Source organism: Azolla caroliniana, unplaced genomic scaffold, assembly GCF_043228905.1.
Source record: "Azolla caroliniana isolate FFs.n. ecotype wild unplaced genomic scaffold, voAzoCaro1.0.p SCAF_7, whole genome shotgun sequence".
Lineage (NCBI taxonomy): Eukaryota > Viridiplantae > Streptophyta > Polypodiopsida > Salviniales > Salviniaceae > Azolla > Azolla caroliniana.
Window position 1 is genome coordinate 19798077 of NW_028230442.1, and position 22516 is coordinate 19820592.

At 36.2% G+C, this 22516-nt stretch overlaps 3 protein-coding genes across 3 annotated transcripts; 2 read left to right on the forward strand and 1 right to left on the reverse strand.

Moving 5' to 3' along the window:
- Positions 1 to 202: 202 nt before the first annotated feature.
- LOC147862229 (thiamine phosphate phosphatase-like protein) lies at positions 203 to 2910 on the forward strand. The gene is made up of 6 exons (XM_087323136.1): positions 203 to 373; positions 1007 to 1164; positions 1423 to 1544; positions 2010 to 2205; positions 2312 to 2448; positions 2695 to 2910. The coding sequence occupies exons 2-6, from the start codon at positions 1015 to 1017 to the stop codon at positions 2807 to 2809; spliced, it is 720 nt and encodes a 239-aa protein (XP_087179262.1). The 5' UTR covers positions 203 to 373; positions 1007 to 1014; the 3' UTR covers positions 2810 to 2910.
- Positions 2911 to 5561: 2651 nt separating this feature from the next.
- On the forward strand, positions 5562 to 9592 carry LOC147862230 (uncharacterized). Its single transcript, XM_087322525.1, has 9 exons — positions 5562 to 6855; positions 6949 to 7147; positions 7340 to 7432; positions 7574 to 7702; positions 7961 to 8014; positions 8135 to 8212; positions 8303 to 8365; positions 8524 to 8645; positions 9305 to 9592. Exons 1-9 carry the CDS (start codon positions 5984 to 5986, stop codon positions 9408 to 9410), a joined length of 1716 nt encoding a protein of 571 aa, XP_087178651.1. The 5' UTR covers positions 5562 to 5983; the 3' UTR covers positions 9411 to 9592.
- Positions 9593 to 10909: 1317 nt separating this feature from the next.
- LOC147862231 (uncharacterized) lies at positions 10910 to 20346 on the reverse strand. Its single transcript, XM_087322889.1, has 18 exons — positions 20239 to 20346; positions 18626 to 19037; positions 17811 to 17918; positions 17667 to 17716; positions 17502 to 17591; positions 16920 to 17006; positions 16780 to 16836; positions 16572 to 16660; positions 15457 to 15587; positions 15240 to 15373; positions 15036 to 15163; positions 14898 to 14949; positions 14672 to 14813; positions 14403 to 14593; positions 14127 to 14304; positions 13007 to 13889; positions 12388 to 12724; positions 10910 to 11578 (listed from the first exon to the last, which is right to left on the reverse strand). Exons 1-18 carry the CDS (start codon positions 20316 to 20318, stop codon positions 11254 to 11256), a joined length of 3474 nt encoding a protein of 1157 aa, XP_087179015.1. The 5' UTR covers positions 20319 to 20346; the 3' UTR covers positions 10910 to 11253.
- Between the last annotated feature and the right edge of the window lie 2170 nt (positions 20347 to 22516).

Here is a 22516-nt window from a genome sequence, read left to right on the forward strand (position 1 = left end):
TCGGGCAAACAATGTGCTTGTGTGAGGATACCAATGCCTGTTGCATTATAGTGTTAGAAGTCGAGGTCCCTGGTATTTTCAAGTCTTCAAGGATCGAAGGGTCCGTCCGAAAGGCCTACCGGAATCTACAGACTCCACGCGCCCATTTTCTAAGATTTTATCTACCCTAAGAAGAGAGACAGAAAGAGATTGGTGGATTCGAACCATGGCAGATTGTAGAGAGATTGGAGGATTCGAACCATGGCAGATTGTAGAGAGATTGGGGGATTCGAACCATGCCTGACTGTATTCTGATCTTATTTAGCTACTCAGCTTGAGATGTTTTGATGGGCACTTTGTTAGATCAGCAGCAGGGCTACTGCTTTGAAACAGGGTAAGCTTGTCTTTTGTGGAGATACAGAGAAAGAGATATATGTGGGTGAGAAAAATCTTTTATTATTATTATTGGAATTAAGGCCTTTTGATCCTTACAAAATTGCCCTTCATCTCCATCTGAATGGGGGCTTTGCAGCTATCTGAGATGTCATAGGAAGGAAGTAATGATGTCTTAAAGTGATCATATCCGGGTCGGAAAGTAATGATGGATTAAAGTGGTCTGATTGTGATGCTTTTCCAAATCTTAGACGTGTTCGGTTCTTCAAGTTTTACTATTCAGGATGTTTCTGTTTTCGTAATATTTGCCATCCTGTATTAATGCCTAGATTTTAAGAAATGATGGATATAACAAATTTGTTAACGTTTATTTGATAGGATTGCATTATATAATGATCAGTCATTGTCGATATTCTTATTTACCATGCCAAGTAGACCAGATAGAATGTGAGTTTGGCTATTGAGAATGAGAGACAATCAATATCGATTTTTTCGATGTATCTATAAATTTATTGACATGATGCGTACAGAAAATGTTTAACTATGTCATGTTTGGATAAGATAGGGACAACAAAATTCAAGAGAGCGCATGCCGTAATTTGGACAAGCATTTTCTGAAGTGTGGTTTTCTCAGGTATTGCCATGATGAAGGAAAGGAAAGCATTGTTGATTTTTGACTTTGATCACAGTCTCATTGATTGCAATAGTGATCCATGGGTTGTGAATCATCTGGGAGCTGGAGAAATGATGCTTTCATTGCGTTCGGTAATATCATCGTGGACAGATCTCATGGTATTAACTCTCTCTCCTTCATTCTATTCGGACAGAAAACATTTTACTACGAAATGACTCGAAAAACAGTTTGAACGAGACGATGAGGGCATCAATATGTTGTTTGAAATGCCGCTTAATAGCTATATTCTTATGTGAACTCCATGGAAATAAAGCCTTTAAATGGTACTATGTTTTCTACTCAAGACATGTGCAATTATGTTCGAGATCTTCTTTTTTTCTAATGCTAAAAGGAACAGTGAGATGGTTTTCGTACAGGATGCGATGATGCTTGAACTCATGGGCCGAGGAAATACGATTGTTGATATTGAAAATGCATTGAAGACTATTCCTCTCCATCCTGCCATGATGAGAGTCATTCAAGCTACACACTCTTGGGGGTAAAAACACATAAAGAAAAACCTCCTCTAATTTGGTCTTGTAGGTATATAGTTTAGGTAAAATCAGGAAAATAGCCTCCATGTCGGAGCTTATGTAAAACTATACTCTTCCATGTTTCTGAAATATCGTAGATGACATTGATATAAAAAGTTCAACCATTGAGTTAAAACCTTCGAAAGTGTAGATCTAGAGAACAATTCCCTTCCACATTGGTTTAGTTGAAGATCCTCTTTCTTTATGGAGAGATAGAATTTTTTCTACATATTTCATGGAGATGGCAGAGTCTAACTGCATCATTTCAATCAGCATTTTTGTTTGTGTTTTTTACCATCGGCATACATGAAATTTCGGGAGGGTTCAATTCTCCTAGGGTATTTTGGAAAAAAATAGAAGAATCCCCCTGTATTTGTAGATTATTTGTATCCTCTCTCAATAGATAAAGATATATATACTTCTTGTTGCAGTTGGGAACTACGTATCGTTAGTGATGCAAATATGTTCTTCATACAAACAGTGTTGGCAAGTTATAGGTTACAGGACTGTTTCACTGAAATTCATAGCAATCCTGCACACATCGATGAACGAGGCATCCTTCGCATCCGACCTTATCACGCGCTGCCTCCACATGTGTGTCCACTCTGCCCAGCGAACATGTGCAAAGTAAAAAACCCACCCCACCATTCTTCTTATACTACTTTGCCGGTTTGATTCTTCAAAACCAAAGTAAAGGGAAGGTTCATTCCTTTTTTAGATCTTTTTTATATAGGGCTTGATTCTGGACAAAATACGAATGGCAACAAGTCAATCTGCTAATCATTGTATCATTTATGTTGGCGACGGGCGTGGGGACTTTTGCCCATCATTGAGATTGCGAGAAGGTGATCATGTATTGGCTAGAGAAGGGTATGATGAATTTTTAATCTTGGTTCTGTTTGTATATTCATATCCATATGCACATGCCACATGCACTCGTACATATGCATGTGCATTTTTATATGGATATGCACATGCATACAGATATGTGCATATTCATATCCGTGTACATATACATATCCATGTCCTTGCACATGCACATGCACATACAATACATGCATGTATATATAGATGACCTTCCTTTCTTCATTTGACATTTGCCTCTGAATGTTGTAGGTATCCTCTCTCCAGACTTCTCAATGAAAACCGAAACCTGGTTAAAGCGAAAGTTCACATGTGGAGCTCTGCCTTGGATGTAGAGAATTATCTATTTCAGTTGTATGGAGCATAGGAGACAAATCTCTTTTTAAGTTAACATATGGCTGAGGTCAACAAAGACAAAGGTGTATTACCAGCTGAAAATTTAAATGTTGCGATATCGATTTGATTCCATTTTCGTGTTGCCCATATTTATATAGGCTTCGTAACTTTGAAAGACGGGTAGCTTATTTTGTTAAAATGTGTGTTTGTGTGGTCTCTAGGGTAGTCTGAATCATTAACCCTAATATAAATGTTCCTCGAATGTGAGCTTCACAAATACACTAGCACAAATATGGGTACACGGAAATAGCACATTTATTTCACTAGACGTTAGCATTACACACATTAACGATGTTATTGGGAGTTAATGCAGGTAGTAAATGGCTTTTTGGCTGAAGTGGCTATTGTATGGACATAGATGCAAGTTTTGTGGCCATCGAAAGGGCTAGCTACTGTTGCAAATTGTCTTCTCTATTCTTCTACACTCTAATCTACATATGAGTCTTGCTCACATGTATTGTGTCCATCCATGAGCTATGTATTATTAAGAATTCTTAAATACTAGAGTAGGCTTCTTGTAGACTATACGCCTGATGGCTATGGCTTATACGTTGATCATTATTTTTTTAAGAAGAGAGCATACCGATTAATCATAGCTATGTATTGTTAAGAATTTTTCAAGACTAGAGAAGACCTCTTGTAGACTACTCCATGGATATGGCTTAGACATAGGTATGGAGTATGTAGTATAGTTATATATAAAACTAGCCTTTTTTTTATCCTTCATTTCTTTTACGTGCTTGAAAGTTAATGTGTTACCCACATAAAAGGGGTATTGTGTAACGTGGGATGTGGTAGCACCTCTTATCTTGTCATGGGACTTACAAAGGGATTTCTTCATTCTATCAATTTATGGCTACAAGATGTCATTGCAACATTTGCTGGTGTGAAGTAGCACTATTGACCATCCCATGCACTATCAACAAAGGTAGACAAGAATTTAAGATAGTAGATGAGCTAACCCCAAGGCTAATCCCTAGCAAGTCCTTTATTGAGTTGTATATGTAGTTGCTCACTTGGGAGCACATGAGCTATAGTCTTGTTGTATTAACTCATCGTTGCAATTGGACTTGGGCACCTGATTGATTAATACATCTTTCTCTTTGTGCTTCCCCATTGTAAGCTTGGTTGTAATTAGTTGCTTGACAACTAATCTTGTTGTATTAGCCCATCATTGTAATTGGGCATGGGCACCTGATAGGTTAATACAATCTTTTTTCTTTGTGCTTCTCCATCGTAAGTTTGGTTGCAATTAGTTGTTTGATAAACTCATAATTTCCACAATTAACTTAGTATCAAAGTTAAGTCTTGTGCTCATAATGAAATGAAAGTTTTAGTGTAGATAGTTGTTGAGGTGATGATGATTAACAACTAGGTTTGGTGTGTGCTCATTAGTATAAGATGCAGGAACTAGGATCTAGAACCTAGAAAATCAATTGGCCAACAAGTAGATATGAGGAATGGCCATCGAGATTAGGTAGCCATCATCAAAATGGTGAGGACAAGCGTTTGTTCTTCATTTATTAGGAATTTTGTAGATTTGAACTCAAACTTGTCCCAGTAATTACTTCCTTTTTCTTTATCAATTTTTCTTTTACTTTCACTATCTTATAGCATTATGAGATGAATCACTTTCACTTTTTGCTCCACATTGCAAAGAAAAGAAGAAAGTTTTGATTATGCTTTCTCAACTCAAGCTCCAACTAGATTTCTAGGAGGTTTTCAGTGAATACCTAGCTAGGTTATATAGACAACATGATGCCACAAACTCTCGCATGCAAAACGAACACGGGAAGACCTCAAAACGTCCTTGCGACAAGGTTGTGATTCTCCCACTTTTTGCTCCACATTGCAAAGAAAAGAAGAAAGTTTTGATTATGCTTTCTCAACTCAAGCTCCAACTAGATTTCTAGGAGGTTTTCAATGAATACCTAGCTAGGTTATATAGACAACATGATGCCACAAACTCTCGCATGCAAAACGAACACGGGAAGACCTCAAAACATCCTAGCGACAAGGTTGTGATTCTCCCACCAAGATTGCTACGAATCACTCCACCCCGTAAACCTTGTGGGAGTGAATTCTACTCCGAAAGGCATTGATCCTTTCTAGCAAATTCCATGATAGATTCTGAGAGGTTTTGGGTATATACTTGCCTAGGCTATACATATAGACAAAACACGTGACATTCTCGAGTCTAGTGGAACGAATTGTTACTTGTATAAAGCAAGCACAGGAAGAACCCAAAAAAATGTATGGGCGAGAAGGTGGTGAGTCTCCCGGCAAGATTGCTACAGATCACTCCTCCCACCCAAAAGATCGTCCAGACGAATCCCATTCTGAAAGGCATGGATCGTTTCCCTGCGAGAGTTCCGTGCCCGAAAGGAAGTGGATAGTGCAGGCGAGCTTGCACGAAGAAGAAAAGGTGGGTCGATCATTATGGCTTCCGAGAATATCATAGGATCGGAAGGCCACATCATGGATGCACTTTTATTTATCAGATCAAAAGCAAACCCCTTCCACACATCAACACCAACAACAACAAAAAGAAGAAGAAGGAGAAGAAGGAGAAGGAGAAGGAGAAGGAGAAGGAGAAGAAAAGAAGAAAAGAAGTAGTGTGCACTGTGGATCATAAGAAGAAAGGAGGATAGGGTGCCACGTGTCAGCAGCCACAGATACACACACCTCTACCCTTCAATGTCCTCACAACACTCAGAAACCCTAATTCATCCTCCCTCCCCTCCCCCTTCCCCTTCACCCACCTCAGAAACCCTAATTTATCTCCTCATCATGGATCTCCTGAGTAAAACTCCAAACCCTCTCTTGGACAGCTCCATGCCCTCAGACATGCATCAGAAACCCATTTTACCCTGCTGGGTATCCTAAAATTTTCAGGTGCTGGGAACCCTAATTTGATCACATGCTGCAATGCTGGGGACCCATCAGAAACTCCATATCCTCGGGTTGCATGCATCATAAACCCTAATTCATCATTAGACATCCTAACGCATCATCGTCAGACCTAATTTTCTACCTTCAATGGCATTAATATAAATTGAAGTAAGCAATTGATTGGCCCTCAGACAAAAGGGCATTCATTTCTTTATCAGTTAGTTAATTAGATTTATTTATTCATTCATTCGAAATGGGCGATTTGGCGGGAGCATTGGGTGGACGGATTCATGCCGCAGGAACATCATCAATCTTTGTTGCAGAGAAATTGGCTCCTTCAGATTTTAGGGTTTTCACCTGCCATTCCGAATATAAAACTCTCATTCGCACAAAGATGAAAAGCTCTTATGAGAACTCGATACCACATGATGCAACGACTCGGGATCATGCCATGCAATCATCATCATCGCCATCGCCATCACCATCACCACCATCATCCTCATCATCATTGATATCATCATCAAGTATTCAATTACCAGGTTCTTCTTCATTGCCTACTACTACTACCTTCTTATATAATGGGCTCATTTTATGTGATATTATGCATTTGGGGGCGATTGCACCCAAGAAAATCCTAAAGCACCAAGATGAAGGTTTCCTTATAGAGATTAGAAGATCCCTCTTAGAAAACCAATATTGGGCTTCCACAAGAGAATTAGCATCTAATTATGGTTTTCGTAGACAAGTCGATGGGCTTACCGATACACACATTGAGTCTAGTAATTCATCGTCCATTAATAATCTACAATGTCCATCATCTACACATCATCGACTCTCAGCTCGGGAACGCCGTCTTCTTGCGAAGAAATGGCCAAGGAAAAGTAGTCCCCATGTCATAACATCCAGCGTGAATCATAAGCCCAATCACAACCCAATCTGTAGTACCATATCTGGGGTAACTTCACGGAAGGTTCGAAGTGGCTTGACCGGTAATTTTACTCTCGATTCTATCAACACATTGGGTTACATGAGAGGGAGGAAAAGGGAGCTCCTCACCAAGGAGCAAGAAGTTTTATTGTCAAAGAAGATGAAAGTGGGTCAAAATCTACGAAATGCACGCAAAACGTTAGCATCCTTTGCCCTTCTTCTATTAATCATTTACTTATGCATCTATTATGTAATTTAGCTGTTTAATCTTTCAACAAGAATCAACTCCAGGTTAACAACTATGTTAGGATACGAGCCTTCAAATGAACTTTGGGCTATGAGTGTCAAACTGTCTTTAAGAGAAGTGCAAACGAAACTTTTGGAAGCTGATAGGGCAAGAGAACAAGTTTTTATATGCAATTTAAGGCTTGTGGTCTCGATTGCAAGGAAATACTCTGCTTTTGGGGTTAACCTTACAGATCTCATCCAGGTGATTCTTGTCTTTCATAAATTCTCATCTTTTGACTAATCTACATATCTTCTGCTAAATTTATTTTCATCTCTAATAGTTAAGATTAATTCATCTATGACAAGAGCATTGAACTAAGAGTGAAATCCATAAAGATGTAAAGGTGACAAGTAACTTGAGTTAATATTAAATGATAGCGATGTGTTATGCTAGGAAGGTGCCATGGGGCTTCTCCGAGGTCTCGAAAAGTTTGATCACAAAAAAGGCTTCAAGTTATCCACATATGTGCATTGGTGGATTAGGCAGGTAAAAATGAATTGTTGCTATACAAGACAATAGTATAAGATTATTACATTTGACATATAATCAGACTGTATTTAAATGTCGATATTATACATGTAACTCTATACAAATCATTTGAATGTGTATATTTGAACTGCACTACAGAGTATCACACAAGCACTTGCCCAAAACTCAAAAACGGTGAGAATACCATCGTATATGTATGGGAAATTGATGCTTCTCAACAAAACTATGGAGAGATTACGACGTCATGGGAAACATGTGTCAATTGAGGTATTCATCTACACTCCATTCATCAACTGCCATCTACTTCATCTGTTTTAGTTTCAACAAGTTTCATGTCATTTCTAATTGGTTACTTAATCTAATTACTATGCATATTTTTCTCATGATACCATTTTCCCATCTATTCATTTAGAACAAAAGAATCTCACAAGAAAAAAGCATTTGTCTCATTATTTTATTTTCAACATGGCTTATGTTGTGTATGCAATCCTTTTTTTAATGTGGCTTCTATTTTGGAATTCAAAGACCCTTGCAAGCACTTTAAACATGCCAGAAGAAATGGTATCAGTTGCCTTAAAGGTATTGGATAACACCTTGAGAATGGTATTGGTTGATTATCTGAGTTTATTTCAACAACATCGATCCTAATTAAGTTTTCTTTTCTGTTTGGGGGGATTTCTCTAATTTTCTTTCCACTAGGCTACAAAAAAGATGGTATCACTTGATAAGCCAAAAAGATGGAGAAATTTCAACTCAGCAGATGATTCTCTCCATAATGTAACACATTTCTCAATCTTGTAGAAATCCTGATTTCTTTAGTATATTTAACTTAACATTTTATCAAAAAGGAACTTTTTTTCTCTTCAGTTTGTTGCTGATCCATGTTATGAAAATAACCCATGGCATGTGGTGGACAACATGTATTTAAAAGTAAGTTGTGATTACATACTTTCTTCTTGCTTGTTTTGTCTAAAATCTATACTAAGCTGAGCACAGAACTTTACAGTTTTGCTTGTTATCACAATATTAATGTATCGCTTGCTTGTAATTCAAACACAGCTATGCTCATCTTGTTTACATTGTTTCAGGGGGATCTTGATGATCTTCTCACTTGGACTCTTCCTGAGAGAGAGCAAGAGATAATCCGTATGTATCACGGGTTGCATTGTCCAGAAGGACATGGAATGTCATTTGCAAAGATCGGACACAGGTAAATATATATATTCTCTTTTGTATCTTACTTGGAGCATTTTTATTTAATGATTACGGATGTTTATAGTATTTCACCCCACGAAAAATACTAAGAGAGAAACACGGGCTCTGCATAATATGGAATAAAATATCCCTTGCTTAATGTGGCATGACATAGATTATTAATCAGCCTTATGAAACAAGAACACAAGACAAAACATGGGAATTGAACTACAATTTAATAATTTGACAGCAGTATGCTCCAATGAGTCCCTAGTGAAAAAACATTTTTTTTCCCATGAATTACTAATTAAAAGAAGGTACAAATGATGTATAACTCGAAAGGATGAGGAATACTTTGGTTCAATTTGACATCTGGGATCTAATTCACTATTGTCGAATCAATCAATTCCATGCAGTACATATAACACATAGGTGTTGAACATTTAGTTCAATATTATGCTTGTACATGATGATGAGGCACACTAGATTGATTTGTTATCCATATCAATATTTGTCAGGATTTTAATTGGAGTAATAGAAGAAAGCCTTTACAAAGGCATTGATTATTCAGTCATTGAACTTTTACCAGTGTAGCATTCCAAGTTTTTATAAAAATATAAGTAATTTGGAACAATATCTGATACATTGTTGGCCGTTCTTTGGGGTCTGTCATAGGATTGGGATCTCAAGAGAGAGAGCACGACAATTAGAGGGAACGGCATTGCGCAAACTTGGTGTGGCAAGCCAAGAAATTGGAATGGGAATTCCTCTTTCATCTTGAGCATTATTGTACCTAAGTTTTGTATCTTTGTACATCTTGTTATATTAGTGGATGCTGGGAAATTCGCATAGAAGGTAAATGCTGGATCACTGTTAGAATCTCATTTACCAATACTTAATGTAGATTTATACCGAATTTATGTGATCAATATATGTGAAATATGGCAATGTATGTAATGAATATACCAAGCAAGATGACTCAGAAGAAATCATGACTCTTGCCTGGCAATTATAACATATTTTGAAAACCCTAAAAATGAGTTCACCTAGTCCACATTTATTACGAAGTGGAAATTCTCGTGATGTCAAAAGATTTTGTCAAAAATATCCTCTGAAATTGTTGTAAAATGATATATTCTTCATTATAAGTTGTATAATGAATGAGAAGAGTTTTGTGATGAATTGGGTTAATCTTCACTTAATTGCACCAAAGGCATTCATTAAATTTGTTGTAACATGGTATGTTCTTCATTATAAGTTATACAATGAATGAGACGAGTGTAGTGGGGAATTGGGGGATGTCGACTTCATAGCACCAAAGAAATTGAAATCTATCCCCTGACCCGAGGAAATGATGGAAATGAAGGAGATCATTGAGCGAGAACGAAGATGGAAACATAGATGAATGATGGTAGTTGAAGGAAAAAATGTAAAGTTGTACATAATCACAAAATAGTGGCTCTGTATGAGAGGGGAGTTTACAGTTTTGATCAAGGTTGGATAAAGATTAAGCTCATCAAAATTGCACATGTGCAAACAAATATTCCAATTAGCATAGCAATGTACATGTTTGTTGTGGGCAAGGAATTGCTGTTCACAACTTAGACGGCAGCTATTGAATTATGATGGGTGCTTTCAGATGATCAAGAAGTAAAAACCAGAATGAGATTATAAATGCTCGAAAGATGATTTTGAACAAAGATTAAACATAGAAATAGTTATTTCTGTATTGTTTGTGGATACACGCAACAGAGCTATGTGTGATTATTTGCAAAGTATTGACAAACTATAAAAGGTCTATCCCTTATCCCTTATAAAACGTCTCTCATATGGAGTACTAGTTTAATCAATGGGATATTAAATCCTTTGGCAAATGTCTACAATTAGCTTTTCCTAGTACTTTCAAAAGATTTTGCTTTGCTCTTTACATGAGGGAGAGTGAATGGGTTGGTCATGTTTTCCCATTCAAATATTAACGAAGTTTCAGTCATACTAAGTGCCACACAATAGGTAACCTCCATGACTGCACATCCCTGAAAGCTAGGGAGAATTTTCTCTCAAGTGCTCCTCCACATAAAGAAGAGACAAGCCAATAGCTAAAACCGTAACCAGAAACTTAAGGTTTTATATAAAGCATCAATTGCGTGCAATGACTTACCTTGATGTTCAAATTGTTTTAAAATAGATGTGCTACCCAATTCTTTAGACTAAAACTGATAATATAAAAACATAAATCATAAGTTTTATAACCACTACATAGGCAACTTTACACATTAAATATATGTCAATTGTTAATGGATTGTATCACTTTATCCAAAGATATTCAAATGTGTACATGTACATACTGCCTCCATAATTCACTTTAATATCATCAAACAAGTATGTATTAATCTATGATGTGCCTCAGAAGATCGCTTAGATCTAACAAAACCTAAATCTAAGGGACTACAAGTAAGGGGATAGAAGAAAGTAAGTGTAAGTGGTGGACTGTAATGAAAACTTCCAATACAGAAACTATCTCTGTAGCCAAAAGAGGAAGACTAGTATCCAGCCTAAATTATTGTTATGCAATATATCACAATTCTCGACCAAGAAAAGTATCTTCTCTTCCACTGGGAGAGATCTCAACAAAGTACATAGACAAGATCTCCCGGACGTAAAACCTCCTCTCGAGGGGGATTTGTATACACGTATGATACAGATGAAGAGGATGAATTACAAGAAGACGAAAAAGATGATCGATAAAGGCCAAGCGCCAACCAATGTTCATCATACAATAAGCCCACCAAGAGTTGTCCAAATGTGAGACCTTCATAATCCTTGGGCAATGGCATCTGTTCAAGCCTCACCCCGAGTTTTTTCTCTCCACTCACACCTTCCACTACTTCTCCACCTGATATCAACTTCTCTGTGATTGCCACTGTGTTGCGGTTGAAGAAGAGGGCATAACTAGACATATTAAAAGCAAGCACCCAATATTTATCGATTCATCTTTCCAGAACTTAGAATTATCACATATGCATGTGTTTTGCATGGCACATGAACGTGACATGAAAAAAAAAATGTACACAGCACCCATTTACCATAACCATACCTATGTATACATACATATATGAAGTTGTATGTGTGCACTCACATATGCATCTCTAGCGTGGCAAAATTACATCAGTGCCCATTGCACACATGCATGAATGGAACCATGGTATGCTATATATGTATTTACTATCGGTGGCCAATAGTATATACATAAATAGGTACAATTTTCTTATAATGTTTTTCTACAATTGTAAAATTACCGAAAGGGGTGATTGGGTTCAGGTTTTTCGTGGACATTGGTAACAATACTAGTTGGTTTTTACAAACAACAAGAGAAGCATGCTACTGTAGCAGTTTGACATGTCAATTGAAGTTCTCTTGTGTGCATTATTTTGATGCCATTTTTTATCCTATTTCTCTTATGATCCTTCGTTTCCTTGATTTATCAAAATCAATGAGGCAAGCACTACCTTTCTCTAGAAACAGACAATATAACAGATATATAGATGCCTTCATATTTCTATACAGCACGTTATGAGCATCATGCCTATCTACATCCTCTATTATTTTGTATCAATATTTAGTGAGATGATCAAATTTCTTTGTGAGATGACCTACATATAATACTATAATCTATTTGTTTACTAAAACAAACTTAAATAGATTTACCATAATGGCTTTTCAGCAACATATCACGGTTGTTTGCACATTTATTAACTTACAGTAAGAAGGTGAGAGACTCCGGACAAAATCCTTTGCCTTCAACAAATGCTGGAGCAAATAGGAATGTTGCTGAGCGATTGCGGTTATAGAGTAATTGATCAAAGCGACGCGGGTTAATGCGCAATTTGGGCCGTAGTAACTGTATCTCTGTCTCTTGATGTAGCTCTACAATGAGACGACCTTGCACAGGATGTAGCAACCTCTCAATTGTAGCTGCAATTAGTATATTGTCAATATCCATTATAGTAGATGAGGATGGTGTGAGGCACCGTTCACCACTTATTGGATCTCTACCACAATCATTGCCTCCTCGAGATGCTAAAACCACAACCTTTGCTGTTACACCAGGGTGTAAAACCACAGTTGAGATAATGGTGAATGAAACAACATCAGCTTTTCATTAAGGAAAAAAATCCCTTATGCATGTTCACATATTGCATGTGTATCTTTCTTGGTTTCGTTTAGTAGCATGTGTTTCAAACCCTTGGGTTGTGAAAAGTGAATTTTGTGGACATAAACCACGAAATTCTTTCACATTGTTCTTTAGTATATAATGTCTTGTTTTCTTGAGCTTAGGCATATTTTGTTGGCCAAAAAACAATAGAAGAAAGAACTAACCTGCTTGTAGCACCCCAGCACGCATCAGATCAATTTCATGGATTGGTGACCCCTGAAGAAAATAAACATCATCGAACATGCCGACACAGCCCCAGTCCATGGCAGTTGGCTTGTGAGGATGAATGATGACGATTGGTGGATTGGGCAACAAAGGAGACCTCAAGTGTGACACGAAACAAAATATATTTTCAGGCCATTTCCCATGCATACATACCAACACATGGGGCTTACTCAAATGTACGAGTGCTAAAGTTCTTTCTTCTAAATTCTTTTGGATAATATCAGCTCTCTTCTCTAGGATCGGAAAATCTGGCTTCTCATGTTTCAATGGTGGCCATTGTATAATCATCTCTACAGCGTCTTGCAATGAATACAGCTTCTGTGGCTCAGGATCTTGATTTTCCTCCTTGAATCCTTGGGCCACCTCCGAATTCAATTGGTCGATACTTGACGTAGCTACAATCTCCCTTAACTGTGTTTGCACATCTGCTCTATGGCCTGACTTCATCATACCATAACTCACGAACCCAGATGCCTTTTCTCTTTTCTCCCTTGATGTTGACGATCCTGATCCATCATCAAACTTACAGCGCTTGCTCCTTTTATTTTTTACATAGTGAATCAGCAAGTCATCACGTTCATAATTTGTTTTAAAATTCTCGTTACTCTTCTTGTACAACTTAGAAGACCAAGGAGCCCATTCCTCACAATATGTTGAAACCTTCTCTGCCACAGAGAGATCCATCGCAATTACTAATCCAATATCAGTTTTTTGTATTAAGCGTTGCCTTGGAAAGAGCAAGACTTCACGTATGTCGTCATCTATGGAAATGTCAAGGCCAAATAGGATTATTTCAAATTTGAGATAGACTATCTCCACTACCTGCAATGAAAAAGTAAGATATCACAAAAGTTCCAATCCCCTTTGTAAGCATAAAAGATCAAGAAAGAAATAGAGGCTCATATTCGCCAAACAGCTAATTTTTCTTGCGGACACTTTTGAATAGTTGTTAGGATCAAGGTTTCCGACATATTCATCAAAAGTGTTATAGGAAGTAGAAAGATTAGTCAAATATTTCGATACTTTTGGTGGTTAATAAAGATCTCGGAAATAAACCACCTCCTCAAAAAACAATTGATGCTCATAGAAACATGAGGGTAAGATGATAGGATATATCTCCTGTTGCTGTCCATGGCAATATTGCTGCATCCAGTGCCCAGTCACCATTGGATTGCATACTTTCAGCCCTGCTTTAAATAGATTGACTACCAAAGTAGAAATGCCTTTTATTTGACAGCTGCAAAAAGACAACATACCCATTAAAAAATCTAAAATAACATGATTCTGGAAATAATGAATGAATGTGTTCTTTGAATACATAGGAGACACAAGCACCTCCGGGCAAGAAGTTGGTAACTGATGGCTTCTGGACATACAATTTCAATGCCACCGTCTGCATCATCCCAGATTGGGTTATCTTGGTTCTCGGGCTTCAGCATTTCCACTATCAGCCGCACATTAGAGCCACAGTATCGATGAACTGACAACGCACGCATGATTTGTGCCGCATCTTCAGCATGTAGATCCTGGTGTTTAAAATTTTCAGACGTAATTTGACTTGATCTTTTTAGTAGAAAGCTAATGATAGTAAGGAACTAACTAACCTTTGCCAAGTGATCAGCCATTAGAAAGAAGGCAGATGCAACATTGGCACTTACACGCTCAAGATCAGAATTTTTAAGAGGTGTACCCTCAATAAACTCAACACGGCCTTTGTATTGTGTCAACAAAACTTTCATTTCAAATCTGGAAGTCAAAGATCAATCTTAGGCAGCCTATTAAAGATATATCATTATATAGACTTAATCTTGGGTTGTGAGGAGATCTTACGTAGGCTTAAAAGGAGCCATGATGACCATTCGGAGGGGTAATGTTCGCATATCTACAAATGATGAGAGCATAAGGGCACTTAGAGGCAGTGATTCCGTATTAAACAGATAAAACGAGATTTTTTATTCAACAATGGACCTTTCGCATGTGAAGGATGATAGAATTCTGAAAGGAAGTCTTCCACAGATTGATAAGATAGATTTCCACTCACAATAATGTACCGAGAACCCACAATCTTCCTCACGGCATATGTACCTCCGTAGGGCCTGAAAACAGAACATCAATTATTATGTGAAATGATCAGAAACACAACCTCGACTTGCAACAAGCCATGAGGGAAACCTTCTAGATGCAAGCTCCAATAACTTATTGATTTCCACCGGAATGAACACAATAGCTACAATGATGATGAGTATGGCAATAAGACGGCCCCAATCGGATTTTAACGTGATGTCACCATATCCCACGGTAGAAACCTGGCCACTTAACCCATAAATTAATCTTGTATATATTAGAGAGATGCTCAACTTGAAAATACAACATGAAAACAATCACTTACTGTGACTATTACAAAATACAAGGCTTCATAAAAACTTAGACAGCCATGGTGAGCACAATCATTGTCATCCAGGACAGATCTGGGTGTAGCTCGCCACTCAACCCATTGTAACACTCCAGCTGCTAGTGTAACTGCAAGCATTTGCTATATAGTTAAGCCCGTGTCAACAGTATCTACACCGCACGTGAAAAAAATGACATTCATATTATTGGTTCAAAATACAACAATAGATTCTCGTAGATATCAATGTCATCAGCACCACATATAATGAAATTTGTATTTAATTGGATAAACGAAAAAAGCTCAAAAACTTTGGTTTAATACACCTTTTGCATGTCCATAATTTCCTCGGATGCATACATATTCTATATGAGATTGTTAGTTAAATATAACAATTCATTATTGAATATGCATAAAAACTCCTTTGGAAACACAGAACCCACTGAAAAAATCACTTCTACAATTCCTGTAAATATAGATTCTGAAAATGCTATATCTACATCTGTGGCATAGTATATAGGCGTTTGTAGAATTCCACTGTAGCATCCTCTGACGATTCAATAGCACTTTTTTTGTTTTTTCAACATGCTCGAAAATATTTTTGGGTAACGAACGTTTTCTAAAATGTCTTTTTTGCTTAATCCCACCATAGCTATTAGTAAGGTCAGAACAGATATCTTGCGTTTCTATCTGATTGCGAGCCCAGATTCTGTCTCTCTTATCCATCTGTGATTTGAATCTTCCTCCCCAGTCTGAAATTACAGTGCTAGTACACGCTGAGACTCCCCTCTGAGTATATACCAACTCAGAAAATAAAGATCCACACCTATTGCCATTGGAGACTTGATACGTAATGAATTGAAAGAGAAGTAGAGGAGAGGATATCAAAAATATACGTGAACGTGGTGTTGTATGTATCTTCCGATTGGTTCATAGATAAAACATTATAACATAAGCTCTTAAGTTCGAGCTCATATAGTTGTGTGACCTAATAATGAAGAATAGGATATATATTTTGCCCATCAATGGATGTGCTAAAAACTATGTATCTTTTATCTTGGAACAGACACTGAAAGATCAATCATTTTAATGATGAATTTTGAAGCTTTACTTACAGACACTGAGGATATATGCAATCAGCTTGAAGATTTCTTGACCAATGGCTCCTCCCGGAAGCACCCAAGATGACAACAATGGTACCGCCCTGGTCAATATGGTTTATTTGATTATAAATATATGTCTGTTTACCCTTCAGCAAAACATTAACTAGTCCTATAAAGTAGAAGATTAGGAATAGTATATATAGGTCAGAAATATAATCACCTTAAAACTCGAAATACCAGGAATAGTTGGGGTATTGCAGCATTTTCCATCAATCCACTGTCAGATACAATCAATTCAATTTTTGTAATACAGAAATAGTTTATATAAAACGAGTATTTACTAATGCAAGATGAAATTACCTGGTCAGGATGAAAAAAACTGGAAGAGTACTTATTAGGTCAATGATTCCATTTGCAGAGAGGACGTAATAGAGCCGAACTGGAGCACTATGATGATAAAGAGGAAAAAAATAAAAAAGAATGTACAATTTCTTTTTCATGTACATGAAGAGAACACTAGGTCTAAATAGTACATGAGGACCAAACCAAGAAATAAGCTGAAAAAACCGTTCGACCTCTTCAGAGAAAGTGAAAGAAAGATTAGCCTAACATATCTGAAGGGATCAAAATGGCATATTTGACTCAAATCAGAATTGAAACTACAAAGCCGAAAATCTCTGTAAGCAAATCGAAACATTGCACTGGTATTGAGTAAATAAGAATATTAAAGAAGTCGTGAGGCATACTATACAACATAAATTTGATAGGGAGATACAAAGATAGCTAGACATGCTATTAATGTCCGCAGGAAATCAATACAATCTATGGGACGGCCGGCCAAGCCAATGGCAAGGATTGAACTTGGGTTTTGTCAGTTTTATGCCTTTAATGTAATGATGTAAACAACCGAGCCAACAGCCAGGGAGAAAGAGAGAGAATTGCCTGTAAATCTTGACGAGGTAGTCAAGCAGAAAGAAGACGCTGCAAATGCATTGAACAATTGTAATCCAGTGAAATACATGTGTTGTGTACCTGCATAAAACGAGGAAAATAACATATCAGCTGAATTAAAATGGCATCAAACTACATGGTATTTTTACTACTCACGTTGTGCGCACGTAAAGTGCTAATAATAACAAAGCTGCAATGCACTCCAACTGCAAAAGTAATAGAGAAAAATCAGCTTTGGTATGTACATTCATTGTAAGATAGCTATCGAGAAATTTAAAGAAATTCCCCATTGTCTCATACCATTAACAAGAGTGTGCTCAGAAAAGGCCCACGAATGCATGCCCTTACTTTGGTCGATAAAGCAACTTTTCCATAGAGGAAAGATTCATGATAAGTGGCTAAAACATCCTATCCATGAAAGACATATAAAACATACTGGGTCAGTGTAAACATGTCATATTAAATGGCAAATGAAGATGAAAATAATCATGTGTATTCAATCCTATTTATAAACCCTTATTGCTTTTTTCACGTATAGAATGCATACTTTCCCTATAAAATCAAAGCATATCCTTTTGTGTTTGAATAATATGTAACAAATGGGCTCAAAAAGAAAGAGCTTCCATTGAAATCATGTTTCCATGGTTACATATTTATGAGTAACCAGGCCCCAAAGGAAATACTGCTAATTAACATATTGAGAAGAAAACAATATGTATTAATGTCTCCAGCAGACCACAATAACCTATGATACTCAAAATGCTTTCTCTTCCATGAAAAAAGAAAGATATATTAACGTCTTTTAAGAGGCCAATGGCCCATAAGAGCTAACAAGAGATTACATCTAAAGTGTTGTGTCATTTTTGAGAATGACAAACCAAATTGGTGTTACTAAGTAAATAAGTAAATAAGATAAAAAGTGTCTAAAGAATCTTGTTATCAGTACATGAGAAACAATGAAAGAAATTATGTGTATGCCTTACACGTTTACAAAAATTAACTGAAGAGAAAGAAAAAATTGAAGGGAGTTATATCTACAAATGATGTTAAAATATTGCATGGAAGGCATACCATATAATACATAATACATCCCAATGAGAAAGAGAAAGAGATACCTTTCTAGCTGCAATTGTCTTGCTTGGTGATTGTGTTTTGAGCCAGAAAGACAGAGGACCTCCAATGAACCTGGAGAAGAGGCCAGGCAGGCTGAAATTGAAGGAACTAGCATAGCTGGAAGAAGTAGTGGATTGTTGATGAGTATAGCGGCCATTTCGAGCTCGACATGAGACATCATCAATGTCTGATACCTCTTGTTGTTGATGTGGAAGACCATGGCCTGTGCCAGAAATCAACAATGTCTTGTCACCTGGCGTCAGTTGTTGTTGGTGGTGTGGTTGTTCCTCTGTCACTATTGCTACCTCTGAATCTGTGTCACTCTCGAAGCCCGGCAATATTACTCGCACCAGATCGGGTTCAACCCCTAGTGGCATCTGATCTAGCCCATGTCTTTTTAAGCTTCCCAGTTGCCTGCAGTCAAAGCTCAAATAGTTTCTATCATGAATCCATTTAATGGGAGACCTACTTTCTTCTCTTTTCCGCAAAAGAGATGTACCCTAGTGGTAAACCATGCGGTTTGTTAACGCACTGGATTCACATCGTACTAGATACCACTGCAGAATGTAGGGATTGAACACATGTTCTTCTGGTCTCCACCACCTAACTTTACCAGCTAAGTTACATCCCTCTCCATTTTCTCTTCCTGGATTGAACGCATGATTTGTGTATTTCCAATACCTAATGTTATCAACTAAGCTAAATCCTTTACCCTAAACCCCCTCTCTCTCTATCTATTTATCTCCATTTTTGTTTCCTGTTTTATAGACAACGTATTAAACCATGTACAATATAGAATCAGAATGGTGCAAAGCACTAGGTGACATGACCATTGCTGCCTTACATAGTAAAATAAATGTTGGACTTCCAAAGACCCTGGTAGTAGTAAGCCATATTATGAATTAGCCATTTGGAAATTCAATTCAAATTCCATCAGTTTTAATTCTTAAAGAATTTTGAGTTGAACTCATGACTTTCTGGTTTCCGCAGCATAACCTTACTAACAGAGCTGCACTTGTCCTTTACTCTCTCTTTTTTTGCAACTCTTGTTTTTATATTTCATTCTCTACTCATCGCACTTCTCTAAGTTCTAGTACAAAATTAATGATTACAGTAACATATCCTTGCATAATCATGAGTCATTCATAATACCATACACATACACAATATAAATTTATATATACATTATACTGCAGGTTTATGTAGATATATACAGCATATATATAATATATACATTTGCATATTGATTATGTACACGGACATCTATACATTATGTGTATACACAGGCAAATAGATATATAACAGCATTCACATAATGTATACATGAACATAATGCTTGTGTCTATATATATCCAATAATACATATACTTATAGACACAGCATACATATAGTAATTATACATGTCCAGGTACATGCCTATACACATAGAGATATACATACATGAACACATACGACACATATAGACATACATAGGTACTTATGTACATATGCATATACACACATGTATGCATACACACACGTAAACGCATAATAGATAGACATATGTATTTCACAAACTTTCAGAGGAATGACCTCAACCAAGAGGAAGGTGAAGAAGAAGAAGAAGAACTCAAACCTGAAGCTCTGCAAACGCTTTGGTGAAACAAGTGATGGTGCTGATGAGGTTGATTGCCCTTTAGGATATGGAGAGTCCATTGAATGTATGTATGTATGTGTGTGTGTGTGTGTGAAGGTATGTGAATTGCTGCTGATGCTGCTGCTTCAGCAGCTGATTACAATCAAATGCATAAACAAAGGATTAGAATCAGGGTGCATAGATATAAATATATATAAAGTACATATTTATTTATTTATTTATTTATTTATTTATTTATTTATTTATTTATTTATTTATTTATTTATTTATTTATTTATTTATTTATTTATTTATTTATTCATTTATTCATTCATTCATTCATTTATTTATTGATTTATTCATTTATTTATTTATTTATTCATTTATTCATTTATTTATTTATTTATTTATTTATTTATTTATTTATTTATTTATTTATTTATTTATTTATTTATTTATTTATTTATTCATTTATTCATTTATTTATTTATTTATTCATTTATTTATTTATTTATTCATTTATTTATTTATTCATTTATTTATTCATTTATTTATTTATTTATTTATTTATTTATTTATTTATTTATTTATTTATTTATTTATTTATTTATTTATTTATTTATTTATTTATTTATTTATTTATTTATTTATTTATTTATTTATTTATTTATTTATATTTATTTTTTTATTTTTATTTTTATTTATTTATTTATTTAATGTCATGACTTATGTGTGCTCAAAATCTCTTGGCGTTACAACACTTTCCAACTCCTCACCCACTCACTCTCTTCCCCTTCTTCTTCTTCTTCTTCTTCGTCTTCTTCTATAGTGAGCTCCAATGGCTCTCAATCACATCGCATGTACACACACACACACAATCACGTCGTCGACCAATGATATATGTATACAATACACACACACGTCTGGCCCAAGCCTAGTTTCTCGAAGACTTGTGCATGCCACCTCGTGACAAATCGGATTTTCACGCTCTCTCTCTCTCTCGGATGGCTTATCCTTCTCGACCTTCACACCCCATGACACAATGGTATGTATATGCATGCATCTTATTGGTTTTGGAGTTTCTACATGCTCCTCCTTCTCCCGGTTGCGAGCTCTTGAACAGCAGGAGATTGGATAGTTCTCCGTCACGACTAGTTTTGGGGAGCTTCTATTTCCTTATCTTATCCATGTTTGAGCAAAAATAATAATTTGAAAAAACATTCTTACGAGCTTCAAAATACTAGATGGTAGTTGAATTCTACTCTCATTTACCATCAATTTAGGAAACCAAACAAGAACTAAGTCATGAAAATAGGATTTCCATGTTTTCACCTAATTTTGGATAATGTTCTTAAAACCCCTTAAATTCATGAAAATCCAATCAAGTAGGAATTTAGGAGCATTGTATCGAATAGATCTCTTAAAAAATCATGAAACTCCAAGCTAGTAGAAACCTAATAGCAATTATTCCGAGTAAACAAGCTAAATTTATTAAACAATGAAAATAAGACTGAGACGAAGGTAGATTCTAAACCTAGGTATATGTAGCTAAAGTTGGATGCCATCACAAGTGTCTTGTCTCATATCCTTCAATTAGTCAAATATGTCAAGATTCTATCGATTACATTAAACTTTACAAACTTTACTTTGACAATCTACATCCCTCTAACGGTTAGGTTTACAGCTTACACATATATGCAAGTTATTTTTAAATCATGGCAACTATGACGCATGAATGAATCCTTTCAAGTCCAGACATTTTATCTCTTTTGAAAACAATCACCATTTATGTTTTCCTAGTGGAAATGTTTTATGTTTCCATCATATTTTGATCATGGTGATATTAACTGTGATGCTTTCTTTCTTTCTTTCTAAAAAAAACTCCTTCCATTAGTTATAAAATTTTACAAATGAGATTGTTATATACAAATCCCTGTAGGGACGCGATAGTTCCATCTTATGTGGATGCCCACTGACTCAAGAAAAGGAGAGGACGACCATTGTTGGATGAGCTCTAGTCGTTGGCGTTCAACTCCATCGGAGCCACCCTTGAGGCCATCATATTGTTTGAATATCGATTACCTTCCAAATATTTATATGTAGTGGTGATATGTAATGGTGTTCAAATATTTACATTGGTACTTTACTAATGTAAATTTTTACTTGATGCAAAAGTGAGCATGAGCACTGAGATGACATCGCCTATTTAGTTTTCGGCGATTATTTCAAAACCTATTTATTTAGGATAACATATGGACTTCATCTTTACACATGAAAA